Source organism: Hemitrygon akajei, unplaced genomic scaffold (assembly GCF_048418815.1).
Source record: "Hemitrygon akajei unplaced genomic scaffold, sHemAka1.3 Scf000036, whole genome shotgun sequence".
NCBI classification, from domain to species: domain Eukaryota; kingdom Metazoa; phylum Chordata; class Chondrichthyes; order Myliobatiformes; family Dasyatidae; genus Hemitrygon; species Hemitrygon akajei.
The window spans coordinates 9,205,342-9,220,151 of record NW_027331922.1 but is presented as its reverse complement, the minus strand read 5'-3'; the positions used below and the strand labels follow the sequence as shown (position 1 = coordinate 9,220,151).

The window sequence follows — 14,810 nt, the reverse complement described above, 5'->3', positions numbered from 1 at the left end:
AATCAACACTCTATCCCTCTCTCTCCAACTCTACTCAAACCAAATTCCAGAACTGAACCGATTACTGACCATCCCACCGTCAGACTGTATCAGCTAACCATCTGAGCTGTAGAAGCTTGGAAACTTTATCTACTCACCGATATACGCATATACTCTGCTAGTCTGCTTACCTTATCTTGTTTGATATTACCTTACTCACATAGTTACTAATAACATAGAGTTCATAACGGAAGACTCAGACTCCAGGTGTGTCCATTTCTGCTGGTGCTTTTTAACCTGTTACGGGATACGGAACACCCACGCATTCTGACCTGTTGCATCGGCGCCTAGCGTGGATGCTGCACCGCACGAGGGCGCCAGAGAGGGGTGTGGACACCACCGGCTCCATCACGGGCACAACCCTCCCCAGCATCGACGGCAGCGGTGAGAAGGCGGGATCCATCACTGAGGCCGATCACCCGGGAACGGGCGCCCTATTATTCATTTCCATCATCAGAGAAGAGGCACAGGAGCCTGCAAACTCAATGACCCAGGAACAGCTGCTTCCCCTCCGCCAGCAAATTTCTGAATGTATGAGTACCGGCTCGACAGTTTTGCAGCATTTATTATCTTTTTGCATCTTACATTAATTTTACATTCTTGCGACGTACAGATCCTGCAAAGATACAAATCTCAGGGCGGATAAGTCACGGATAATGAGTCAGGTGGTAAACATGCGATACAGTCCTTTGATGCTGGGAGAGGGAGGCTAGAAAGTGTGGGGAAGAAAAATGGGGATGAAATAGGGGGAGACGGCAGGGGAGACGTTATGAGAGAGAGCGAGTTTGGAGGTTCGAGGGTAAAGAGGGAGCGAGATGCCGAGTAAGAGTAAGAGAGAGGACAATAGGATAGAGGCGAGGGGCAGAGTGGATGGGTTTGTCGGAGTCTGGGAGAGCGCTGGAATTGGGGTAATGTCCTACGATTTAAGTCAGCTCCACGGGCTGTTGACAGAGATCCCGGATCTTCACAGGAATATCCGGGCACAAAGATGCAGACTTCTCACAGATGAAACGGTGCTCATCATTATTGCAACTTCGATGCCAAGGAGATTTACATTTACCGCATTCGACCTTTCCAGCGTTCACCTTGTACACGACGTTCGAGGCCGCTTCCCTGTCAAGGAGGGATAAATATTTTCAAAAGGGACAACACAACTCCAGCAGACAGTCCTGTGTCAGTCCCCAAAATACTCACACTGACTCAATCTCTCCTCACCGACCGATGTCAGTCTCCAAAGTACTCCAACTGACCTTCTCTCTCCCCACATACCTGTTCCAGTTTCTAAAATAGTCTCACTGACCCTTTCTCCGTGACCCTGTGTTAATCCCCGAATAATCCTTTGCCAACACTCTACCCTCAGAACATTTTCAGTCCCCAAAATAACCCCATGATCACACTTTCTCCCCACAGTACCCTGTCACACCCCAACTTATTCCCAGAGACAAAGCCTCTCCCCACGGCCCAATGACAGAGCCCAAAATGCTCCCAAAGTCTTCTTCACTCCCCATGGAACCTTGTCAGTCCCCAAAGTCATCCTGTTGTTCCAATCTCTTCACAGCCCGGTCTCTGTCCCCAAAATACTCCCACAGACACTTTCTCTCCTACAGCCACGTATCTGTCCCGAAAATACTTGCACTTCCTACTCTCACCCATCAGCTCCGTGCCTGTCCCCAATATAATCTCACTGTCCAACCTTCTCCCTAAAGACCTGTGTCAATCACCAAAACACTCTCACTTCCCACTCCCTTCTGACAGTCCATGTCAGCCCACAAATTAAACCAACTTTCCGCTCTCTACCAAGGGCCTGTGTCGGTCACAAACTAATCGCATTGCCTAATCTCACCCCACAGACCCGTGTCAGTCCAAAACTAATCGCAGTACCGCATTCCCTGTCCACAGCGTCCCTCCCCAAATACTTCCACCGACGCAGTTTCTCCCCACTGACCTAGAGAACACAATCCCCGAAACACTCCCCCTTTTCATATTCTTCATACAGACTGCAAAGGTCAACAAATTAATCGCACTGCCCAGTCTCTTCCTACGGGGATACCAGGCCACAGAATACTCCTACTGTCTTACTCTCTCCCCATAGACCCGTATCTGTCCTGTTACGTACCCGTGACACGTGACAGTGGTACCCTTGTCACGTGACTGGGGTTGAAGTTGTACTGGACATGAGGTAATGGTGGAGTGATGTCATTTTCCCGCCAGTAGAGGTCATGTGACAGGTTTTTTCTACAGGGTATAAAAGGAAGACCCACCCTGTCAGGTGGGGCAGTTCGTGTGCTGGATTTGCCAAGATGACTTCATGTTACTGTGTGATTTAATGTGATGACGCAGTTTAGTTAAAAATGAAGTTTTATATAATGCCTAAAGTTTAAAAGGTCAGAGCCAACGGTTTCTTTGCTAATGGAGAGTGAAGTTTGGAGATCAAGAAAAATCGATTTTCGATGGATTGACTTCGACCTTGTGTGATCCTCATTCGGAAGGATTTCGTTGACTATTCTCGCTGTTGACCCCTGGGATGACCAGAAAGGGTTTGAGAATAGTGTGGAAGAGAGGTCAGTCACTTTAAGTTGTTATATTTAATAAAATTCGACGTGGGAGTTCGACGCTGGGAATCGAAGGACATCGACGTGGAAGAGAATTTACATCGCTTTAAAAAGTCTCTCCTTTTAAAAGTACCGTGAGCTTTTGAACTGTCGGCATATCGTTCTTTGAACTGTTTTTATTCGGCAATTCGCTTTGGAGAACTGTTTTTTTTTCAATACTACTTTAAAGACTGTTTGAGACTGCAAAGCTATTAAGAACTGTCTGACCAGCTGCCAGCAGCTGAGCTCGGACCATTGTTTGGGTTTGTTTACATTTGAAGGGGGTTTGTTATCAGTGTTTAATAAACGTGTTATTCGTTATAAAACCCCTTGCCTAACTCATCTATATTATTGTTGCCCGAATACGTAACATAAATATGGGGGTACGTCCGGAATTGAATTATTTGAGTTTAATAAGCTTTTTGAATTTTGAGTCGGTGTTTTGGTAACGGGGATTGCTCGATTTTTTTTTTGTTTGATTGGCTTGTGAGTGGTATTCGGCAACGATGGATATTGATGAGTTTCTGGATTCGCCAGACGTGGATTCGTTAGCGAAGGCGAAAAAAAACTGAAGTCTCTGAACTTGCTAATCGGTTGCATCTTAAAGGGATCTTGCCAACTACATCAAAAGCTGTAATACAGAGAAAGATCGCATCACATTTTGTGGCTTCGGGTCATTTTGAAGAATCGATTTTAGAATCGTTTCCAATAAGTAATCTGGAGATGCAGTTGCAAATTGAACAAATGATGTTAGAAAGGTGTAAATTGGAAATTGAGCAAAAGCAGAGAGATTTTGAATATGCAATGGCTAAATTAAGGTCTGTAGAACAGTCTGCTGATTCTAAAAAACCGTTTGTTGCTAGCCAAGAAATTAAATTGGTCCCTCCATTTAGTGAAACAGAAGTGGAGAGATATTTTCAACATTTTGAAACTATTGCTCGGATGTTAGAGTGGCCGAAAGATAAATGGTCAGTGTTATTACAGAGTGTAATCAAAGGCAAGGCACGACACGTTTACACAGCTTTAACTGCTGCGCAAGCATTAGATTATGATATTGTGAAGGAAAATATTCTCAAATCGTATGAATTGGTCCCAGAAGCGTATAGGGAAAGATTCAGGAGTTTGAAAAAGTCTGTGGAAAAGACTTATGTGGAATTTGCCTATGATAAAGCTATGTGTTTTGAGAGATGGGTTTCTTCTAAAAATGTAAATGAGGACTATGAGACATTGAGAGAGCTGATTTTAATGGAGGAATTTAAAAGAAGCATTCCTGTTGAAGTAAGGACCTACTTAAATGAGAGGGATACTGATAAATTGCAGGACTGTGCTAGATTAGCTGATGAGTATGTTTTAATCCATAAGAATAAATTTCCTCAGGGTAGAATTTTCAAGAGGAAAGATAATATGGAGACTCCAGGTAAATTAGAAATTAAATCAGAGGTTAATGAGAGAGGTAAGGAGGAAGGAAAACCTGTGAAGGAAAGACAGTTTGGTCTTATTTGTAACTATTGTAAGAAGCCTGGCCATGTAATAGCTAACTGTTTCAAATTGAAAAAGAAAGAGAAGGAAGCAGTTCCAGATGCTTGTGTGCAACATACTAAAGCACCTGTAAAGTTACAGGGTTTGGTAAACACAAATGAGGATTTGTTAGAGTCTGACAAAGTTAGAAAGGGATATGATCATTTTATAACTGAAGGGTTTGTATCCTTGAAAGAAGGATCTACTCTGGTGCCAATAAAAATTCTTAGGGATACTGGAGCTTCTCAATCACTGATGTTAGATAGTGTGTTGAAGTTTAATGAAGAGAGTGATACTGGTGAGGTAAATTACATAAGAGGTGTTGGAAGTGATTTTATGCCTGTACGTTTACATGAAGTAAATTTAAAGTCAGGGTTAGTTACAGGATTTGTTAAGGTAGGATTACAGCATAGCTTACCTGTGAAGGGTATTTCTTTATTGTTAGGTAATGATTTGGCAGGTGGACAAGTTTTTCCTGAAGTGCATTTGACAATGGAATCAGAGGTACCTGAGGTGAATTCTAACACAGATTTTTCTTGTGTTGTGACTAGAGCTATGGCTAAAAAAATTGATGTGCAGAATGAGGTTGTTACTCATGACTGTTCAACTCAGGATTTGAGTTTTGAAGATGTGTCGGAGACTTTCTTACCTTCGTTGTTTGAACAAGGTTCTGGGAGTAAGTCTGACTATGAAGATTTATCTCTGTCTCGGAAGGAGATGATAGCAGAGCAGAATAGAGATCCTGAGATTGTAAAATTAAGGGAACAAGCTTTACTAGGTAGTGAAATTGAGAAGGTGTCAGTAGGATATTACTTGGAAAAAGGAGTGTTGATGAGGAAGTGGAGGTCGCCTACAATTCCTGCAAGTGAGGAATGGAATGTTGTTTACCAGGTAGTTGTTCCTAAAGTTTATCGGAATGAGATTTTGACTTTAGCTCATAGTGTGCCTTTAGGTGGACATCAAGGGGTAAGGAAAACTGTGGACAAGATTTTAAAACATTTTTACTGGCCTGGTTTAAGAAAAGATGTGGCGATGTTTTGTAAGACGTGCCATACTTGTCAAATTGTGGGTAAACCAAATCAGGTTACACCAGTAGCTCCATTACAACCTATTCCAGCATTCGGTGAACCGTTTTCTAAAGTTATTGTAGATTGTGTTGGTCCATTACCAAAGACAAAAACTGGTTATCAGTATTTGTTGACTATCATGTGTACTTCGTCTAGGTTTCCAGAGGCAGTACCACTTAGGAATATAAAAGCTAAAACTGTGACGAAGGCTCTTATAAAATTCTTTACTTATTTTGGATTGCCTAAGGAAATACAAACTGATCAAGGTAGTAATTTTATGTCTGGATTGTTTCAACAGATAGTTTATAAATTGGGAGCTAAGCAAATCACTTCGTCTGCATACCATCCAGAATCGCAAGGTGCTTTGGAGAGGTTTCATTCTACTCTCAAGAATATGATTAGGACATATTGTGTGGAGAATGAAGGTGACTGGGATGAGAGTATAAACTTACTTTTATTTGCAGTAAGGGAATCGGTACAGGAATCTTTAGGGTTTAGTCCATTTGAACTTGTGTTTGGACATAGAGTTAGAGGACCTTTAGCTTTATTGAAGGAACAGTGGATTAGTAAGGAAGTGCATACTAATTTGTTGGACTATGTTTTGAAATTTAAGGACAGGTTACATAGAGCTTGTAGCTTAGCCAAGGAAAATTTGAAGTTGGCTCAGGAGAAAATGAAAACTTGGTATGATAAGGAAGCTAGGATGAGGATGTTTAAGCCTGGAGATAAGGTGTTGGTTCTTTTCCCAGTGCAGACAAATCCTTTACAAGCTAGATTTCATGGACCTTATGAAATTGTGTCTAGAGTTAATGATGTGGATTATGTAATAAAAACTCCAGATCGTAGAAGGTCAACACAACTTTGCCACATAAATATGATTAAACCATATTTTGAGAAACAATCTGATACTGTGACTGTTGTGGTTAGTGAGAATGAGTTGGATTTAACTGGGAACATGATAGATGATTCATCTGACTTTCATTCTAAATCTAACATTGTTTCTGTTAGGTTACCTAATTCGACTATTTTGGAAAATATGGATGAGAAATTAGCACATTTACAGCTAGAGCAGAAACAACAGATGAAGGAATTGATTTTTAAGTATAAGGATTTGTTTCCAGATGTTCCGAGAAGGACTACTATAGCTTCACATGATGTAGATGTTGGAGATGCCAAACCTATTAAACAGCATGCATATAGGATGAACATGGAAAAATGTGAACTTGCTGAGAAAGAAATTGAATACATGTTAGAGAATGATATTATTAGACATTCTAACTCGAATTGGAGTTCGCCATGTGTTATGGTGCCAAAACCTGATGGTAGTATTAGGTTTTGTACGGACTATAGGAAGGTGAATGCTGTAACGAAAACAGATGCATATCCAATTCCTAGAGTAGATGATTGTGTAGATAAAGTTGGAAAAGCAAAGTTCCTTACAAAGATTGATTTATTGAAAGGGTATTGGTGTGTTCCACTAACGGACAGAGGTAGAGAGATTTCTGCATTTGTAACTCCATCTGGGTTATATGAGTATAATGTTCTTCCATTTGGGATGAAGAATGCCCCAGGTACTTTTCAGAGGATGATTAATTCTGTGATTCAGGGATTGAAAGATACTGATGCTTATATTGATGATTTAGTGACAGGAAATGATACTTGGGAAGCACACATTATTGCGGTGGAGAAATTGTTTGAAAAGCTTTCAAAAGCTAACTTGACTATTAATTTAGCCAAGAGTGAATTTGGACATGCTACTGTGACTTACCTTGGTTATGTTGTAGGTCAAGGTAAGGTAGCTCCTGTTCAGGCAAAAGTTCAGGCAATTTTAGAAATTCCCACTCCGACGGGGAAAAAAACTCTCAGAAGGTTTTTGGGAATGGTAGGATATTATCGAAAATTTTGTAAGAATTTTGCTAATGTTGCCCTTCCATTAACTAATCTTCTGCAGAAGAATGTGAAGTTTGTGTGGACAGTGTTTTGTCAGGAAGCATTTGAAAAATTGAAAACAATGATATGTGAACAACCTGTGCTTAAGGCACCTGACTTTGAAAAACCTTTTTCATTAGCTGTGGATGCTAGTGATGAAGCTGCGGGAGCAGTATTGATGCAAAGGAATGAGGGTGATGAGGTTGATCATCCAGTAGCTTACTTTTCTAAGAAATTTAATAAGCATCAAAGAAACTATTCAACAATAGAGAAAGAATTGTTATCTCTTGTTTTGGCTTTGGAATATTTTGAGGTATATGTTGGTACAACTCAAAAACCACTTATTGTTTACACTGATCATAATCCGTTAGTTTTTCTGAGTAAGATGAAAAACAAAAACAGAAGATTGTTAAATTGGAGTTTGATGTTACAAGAGTACAATATTGTGATAACTCATATTAAAGGTAAAGATAATGTGGTTGCTGATTGTCTATCTCGATGTTGAATGTACAATGTTTTTTTTTGGAGTGGTTTTTTTTTTATTGTAACACTCCTACTGTATTGTATATTGTGTATGTTATGTAATTTATACATTTGTTTTTTTTTGTAAGTAATTGTTAAAATTTTTGTTCTTGTCAGACCAAAAATGTTTTTTTTTGGAGGGAGGTGTTACGTACCCGTGACACGTGACAGTGGTACCCTTGTCACGTGACTGGGGTTGAAGTTGTACTGGACATGAGGTAATGGTGGAGTGATGTCATTTTCCCGCCAGTAGAGGTCATGTGACAGGTTTTTTCTACAGGGTATAAAAGGAAGACCCACCCTGTCAGGTGGGGCAGTTCGTGGCTGGATTTGCCAAGATGACTTCATGTTACTGTGTGATTTAATGTGATGACGCAGTTTAGTTAAAAATGAAGTTTTATATAATGCCTAAAGTTTAAAAGGTCAGAGCCAACGGTTTCTTTGCTAATGGAGAGTGAAGTTTGGAGATCAAGAAAAATCGATTTTCGATGGATTGACTTCGACCTTGTGTGATCCTCATTCGGAAGGATTTCGTTGACTATTCTCGCTGTTGACCCCTGGGATGACCAGAAAGGGTTTGAGAATAGTGTGGAAGAGAGGTCAGTCACTTTAAGTTGTTATATTTAATAAAATTCGACGTGGGAGTTCGACGCTGGGAATCGAAGGACATCGACGTGGAAGAGAATTTACATCGCTTTAAAAAGTCTCTCCTTTTAAAAGTACCGTGAGCTTTTGAACTGTCGGCATATCGTTCTTTGAACTGTTTTTATTCGGCAATTCGCTTTGGAGAACTGTTTTTTTTCAATACTACTTTAAAGACTGTTTGAGACTGCAAAGCTATTAAGAACTGTCTGACCAGCTGCCAGCAGCTGAGCTCGGACCATTGTTTGGGTTTGTTTACATTTGAAGGGGGTTTGTTATCAGTGTTTAATAAACGTGTTATTCGTTATAAAACCCCTTGCCTAACTCATCTATATTATTGTTGCCCGAATACGTAACAGTCCCCAAAATATCCGCAGTGACCCACCTCTCACCACAGAATTGAGACAGCACCCAAAAGATCCCCGTGCCCCTCCTCCCCCACGGACAAGTGTCTGTCCCCAAAATTAATCGCACTGCCAAATCTCTTTCGAAAATCAGGCATGACCCCAAATCTCACCCCGCTTTGCATGTTCCAATCCAGTATGAACCGTCTTGGCCGCGGACACGGTTGTTAATAAAATTCTGTGAAATTAATTTGCAATCATTAATGATTGAAATCGATCACAATGTAAGGAGCGTCACTTTGTTTCTCACCCGCAGAGTGTAATCGGACGGTGTGGAGTGAGAGTCACTCCGTGTCTGACCCCGGGACTGTGTGATGGGACGGTGCGGAGGGAACTTCACTCTGTGTCTGACCCCGGGACTGTGTGATGGGACGGTGCGGAGGGAGCTTCACTCTGTGTCTGAACCCGGGAGTGTGTTTTGGGACGGTGTGAAGGGAGATTCACTCTGTGTCTGACCCCGGGAGTGTGTGATGAGACAGTGTGGAGGAGGATTCACTCTGTGTCTGACCCCGGGAGTGTGTGATGGGACCGTGGGGAGGGAGATTCACTCTGTGTCTGACCCCGGGACTCTGTGTTGGGACGGTGTGGAGGAATATTCAATCTGATCTGGGTATATTATCTGTCCATCTGACACATACCTCTTCCTCGTCTGAATTTATTTCAAGAAGCATTGAATCAGCGATAGAACAGAGTTGCTTCGCCCAATCGTAAAAACTTTCAAACGAGGAAATGAAATAACACTGGCATTCATTTCTGATCCAATCCTTGGAACACGTTTGCTCTGGAAATCAGAAACAAGAACAGTGAATTGCTCATTACATCCGCTGAGTGTCAGATGCAGAAACAGGAACCCTCCACACAGTCCCATCACACACACCAGGGGTCAGACACAGAGTGAAGATCCCTCCACACCTTCGCATCACAGATTCCCGGGGTCAGACACACAGAGTGAAACTTCCTCCACAGTGTCCCATCACGCAATCCCGGGGTCAGACACAAAGTGAAGCTGCCTCCACACCGTCCCATCACACACTCCCGGGGTCAAACACAGCGCGAAGCTCCCACAACACTGTTACATCACTCATTTTTCGGATTAGAGCTTCTTCGCTCGTCCTGTGAACGCAGAGTGAAGCTCCCCCTGTGGCGCCGCAATAACGCACTCTCGGGTTCAGACAGTAGGTTCCTTGACGCACTGCCAGCGTTCGGACACCAGGTGTCGCTCTCGCCGCACGTCTCCGCGCACATTCCCGAGAGCAGCCAGAGTCTACAGAACCCCGCCCCCCCCCCCCCCCCCCCACAACCCCCTCCCTCTCTGCCTTCTGATTAGGTGCGGCGAAATTGGTGATATTACCTCACCATTTCTGCTAGTCAGCAGTTGGCAGATTTCATTCTTGGTTTGGCTGAGATTTTTGCACTTCATTTCGAGGTCATTGAATTTGCCTCGGAGATCAGTTTGCGTTTGATGCTGATCAGAGAGATCAGAGCTCAGGACGGAGAGGATGTTTTCCAGGACCAACAGTTTGTTTTCAAGAATGGAGAGCTAGCTTTCGAGGACAAACAATTTGCTTATGAGGATGGAGAAGTTGTTGTTGAGGGCCGAAACATTCTTGAGACAGGTCCTTGGATCCAGTCGGGAATCTCGGATTTCCTGGTTTTAAGGGTGAGTTCAGCTCGTGGAGTTGCAGCTGATGCTGAGTCCTGTTCATGTCCTGATATTTTTTCAAAAGGCTCCGATATTTTTGATCGGATGCGATCTGACACTGACGGATCTGTAACGCTGAGGGTGATGGTGAAGGAGTGTCGGCGTCACGGTGAATCGTGTTTTGGTGCTACAGTGAGCGGTATGTCGGTATCACGTTGAGGGGTGTGGGTGGGAATAACAGGATCCTTTTCTGGTCGGCTGCCATTGACTGGTGGTGTTCCCCAGGAGTCGGTGTTGAGACCGCTTCTTTTTATGCTGTATAACAATGATTTAGATGATGGAATCACAAGATCCCAGGACAAAGGAGCAGAAGTAGGCCATTCGGCCCATTGAGTCTGCTCTGTCACTCCACCATGAGCTAAACCATTCTCTCGTCTAGTTAAATTTTCCGGCTTTTTCCCTATATCCCTTGATACACGGACTAATTAGATACCTATCAATCTCCTCGTTAATCACCTTAAATGATTAGGCATCCACAGCTGTATGTGGCAACGAATTCCACAAATCCACGACCCTCTGGCTAAAAGAAATTCTCCTCAACTCTGTTTTAAATGGATACACTCTATTTCTAAGACGGTGGCCTCTTGTCTTGGCCTCTCTCTCCTGAGATCCAGTACCTTCCAGACTTTCCCAATCCACTTTCTTATTAAAATCCCCCTTAATTATCTTGATATTTATCTTCTGACACTTTTTTTTTCAATTTCCGGCTGTTACTTGTAGTCCACATCCCGGCTGCTGTTTGGAGGCCTTTATATAACGGTTATTAGTGTATTTTTACCCTTGCCAGTTCTAATCTCGACGCATAAGGATTCTACCCCTTCTGATCCTATAGTCCTTTTTTCAAGTGATTTGATACCGTTGCTTACCATCAGGGCCACGCCAACACCCTTTCCGACCTTCCTATCTTTCCTATACACTGTGAATCCTTGGACATTCAGCTCCCAATCACATCCATCACTTAGCCATGACTCGGTGACGGCCACAATGTCTTATCTTTTAACCGGTAGCTGTACAACAAGGTCTTTCACTTTATTTCTAATGCTTGTGTGCATTTAAGTACAGTAGAATTAGATCAGTATCTGTTACCGACTTTGCTATATTTCTATCGCACAGCAAATTCTCCTGTCTATTCACCTGCCTGTCCTTCTTGCCATCTTTGCTGCACAGTACCTTTGACTTATTTCTATTTTCCTTTTGCTCGACTCCAACGCTCTGGCTTCCTTCCCCCTGCCAACTTAGTTTAAACCCTCCCTAACAGCTATATGAAACAATCCCGCCAGGATATTAGTACCCTTGGATTTCAGGTGTAACCCACCGTTTCTGTATAAGTCATACCACCCCAAAATAGATTCCAATGATCCAAGAATTTGAAGCCCTGCCCCCTGCACCGGTAACTTAGCCACACATTCATCTGCTTAATTCTGCTACTCTTACTTTCATTAGGCAGTCATCCTGAGACTATCACTCTGGAGGTCCGGCTTTTCAATTTTCTTACCAGCTCCCAGTAATCATCCTTCAGGACCTCCTCTCTTTTTCTGTCTATGTCCTTGGTACCAACATGTACCAAGACTCCTGGCTGCTCGTCTTCTCTCCTCTGAGTACTCTGGACACGATCTGAGACATCCCGTACCCTGACACCAGGTAGGCGACACACCTCGTGTTTCCCTTAAATTTTTGCCCCCTAACTCTCAAATCATGTCCTCTCGTTTGAACCTCCCCTACTCTCAATGGAAACAGCCTATTCACGTCAACTCTATATATCCCTCTCAAAATTTTAAATACCTCGATCAAATCCCCCCTCAGCCTTCTACGCTCCAACGAATAGAGACCTAACTTGTTCAACCTTTCTCTGTAACTTAAGTGCTGAAACCCAGGTAACATCCTAGTAAATCGACTCTGCACTCTCTCTAATTTATTGATATCTTTCCTATAATTCGGTGACCAGAACTGTACACAATATTCCAAATTTGGCTTTACCAGTGCCTTGTACAATTTTAACATTACATCCCAACTTCTGTACTCAATGCTTTGATTTATAAAGGCCAGCGTTCCAAAAGCCTTCTTCACCACCCTATCTACATGAGACTCCACCTTCAGGAAACTATGCACTGTTATTCCTAGATCACTCTGTTCCACTGCATTCCTCAATGCCCTACCATTTACCCTGTATGTTCTATTTGCATTATTCCTGCCAAAATGTAGAACCTCACACTTATCAGCATTAAACTCCATCTGCAAACGTTCAGCCCATTCTTCTAACCGGCATAAATCTCCCTGCAAGCTTTGAAAACCCACCTCATTATCCACAACACCTCCTACCTAAGTATCATCAGCATACTTACTAATCCAATTTACCACCCTATCATCCAGATCATTTATGTATATTACAAACAACATTGGGCCCAAAACAGATCCCTGAGGCACCCCGCTAGTCACCGGCCTCCATCCCGATAAACAATTATCTACCACTACTCTCTGGCATTTCCCATCTAGCCACTGTTGAATCCATTTTATTACTCCAGCATTAATACCTAACAACTGAACCTTCTTAACTAACCTTCCATGTGGAACTTTGTCAAAGGCCTTGCTGAAGTCCATATAGACTACATCCACTGCCTTACCCTCGTCAACATTCCTCGTAACTACTTCAAAAAAATTCAATAAGTTTTGTCAAACATGACCTTACACGCACAAATCCATGCTGGCTACTCCTAATCAGCTCCTGTCTATCCAGATAATTATAATTACTATCTCTAAGAATACTTTCCATTAATTTACCCACCACTGATGTCAAATTGACAGGTCTATAATTGCCAGGGTTACTTCTAGAACCCCTTTTAAACAATGGAACCACATGAGCAATACGCCAATCCTCCGGCACAGTCCCCGTTTCAAATGACATCTGAACGATCTCCGTCAGAGCTCCTGCTATCTCTACACAAACTTCCCTCAAGGTCCTGGGGAATATCCTGTCAGGACATGGAGATTTATCCACTTTTAAATTTCTTTAAAGCGCCAGTACTTCCACCTCTTTAATTGTCATAGGTTCCATAACTTCCTTACTTGTTTCCCACACCTTACACCATTCAATATCCTTCTCCTTAGTGAATACCGAAGAGAAGAAATCGTTCAAAATCTCTCCCATCTCCCTCGGCTCCACACATAGCTGACCACCCTGATTCTCTAAGGGACCAATTTTATCCCTCACTATCCTCTTGCTTTTAATATAACTGCAGAAGCCTTTCGGATTTACTTCCACCTTATTTGCCAAACCAAACTCGTAACTTCTTTTAGCTTTTCTAATCTCTTTCTTAAGATTCCTTTTACATTCTTTATATTCCTCGAGCAATTCCTTTACTCCATGCTGCCTATATCTTTTGTAGACATCCCTCTTTTTTCGCACCAAGTTTGTTATTGTCTGTTTATCTTCCGCTCTATTAATCTTTATTTTTTGTTGGTCTTTTGCTGTACCAATTGAAGAAATGCATACAAATCAATTAAAACAAAGTTAGTATATCTGGCTGCACGACAGACTCAGGCAGAGCATTCCACGCACCACCCACTCTCTGAGAAACCTTCCTCAAATATCCCCCTTGAACTTCCCTCCCCTTATCTTACAGCCATGTCCTCTAGTATTGAGTAATGGTGCCCTGGGGAAGAGGCGCTGGCTGTCCACTCGGTCTATTCCTCTTAATATCTTGTATACATCTATCATGTTTCTTCTCATCCTCCTTCTCTCCAAAGAGTAAAGTCCTAGCCCCCTTAATTTCTAATGATAATCCATAACAGGCAGCATCCTAGTAAATCTCCTCTGTACCCTTTGCAATGCTTCCACATCCTTCCTATATTGAGGCGACCAGAACTGGACACAGTACTCCAAGTGTGGCCGAACCAGAGTTTTATAGAGCTGCATCATTACCTCTCGACTCTTAAACTCTGTCCTTCAATTTAGGAAAGTTAACACTTCTCAGGCTTTCTTAACTACCCTATCTACCTGTGAGGCAACTTTCAGTGATTTGTGTGTTGAACTCCATCTACCACTTCTCAGCCCACTCCTGCATCCTATCAATGCCTCACTGCTATCTTTAACAATCCTCTACACTATCCACAACACCATCAACATTTGTGTCGTCTGCAAATTTGCTAACCTATCCCTCTATCCCCACACCTAGGTCGTTAATAAAAATCATGAAAAACAGGATCCCTTCAATCCGAATGTACTCCCTCCACCACGGCTCTCTGCATTCTGCAGGCAAGCCAATTCTGAATCCAACTGGCCAAACTTCACAGGATCCCATGCCTTCTGATTTTTTGAATAAGCCTAGTGTGTATAACCCTGTCAAATGCCTTACTAAAATCCATGTAGATCACATCCACTGCACTAACCTCATCTGTA

General features: G+C 42.4%; 1 protein-coding gene across 1 annotated transcript in view; it reads right to left on the bottom strand.

Annotated features, from left to right (window-relative positions):
• Positions 1-586: 586 nt before the first annotated feature.
• LOC140720085 (uncharacterized) overlaps positions 587-14,810 on the bottom strand; it is a 33,490-nt gene continuing 19,266 nt past the window's right edge. The window contains exons 6-8 of the mRNA XM_073034985.1: positions 9,351-9,493; positions 8,826-8,890; positions 587-1,152 (exon numbers count right to left, since the gene is read on the bottom strand). Coding sequence (XP_072891086.1) covers positions 963-1,152; positions 8,826-8,890; positions 9,351-9,493 — 398 coding nt within the window. The 3' untranslated portion in view covers positions 587-962. The remainder of the gene's footprint in view (positions 1,153-8,825; positions 8,891-9,350; positions 9,494-14,810) is intronic.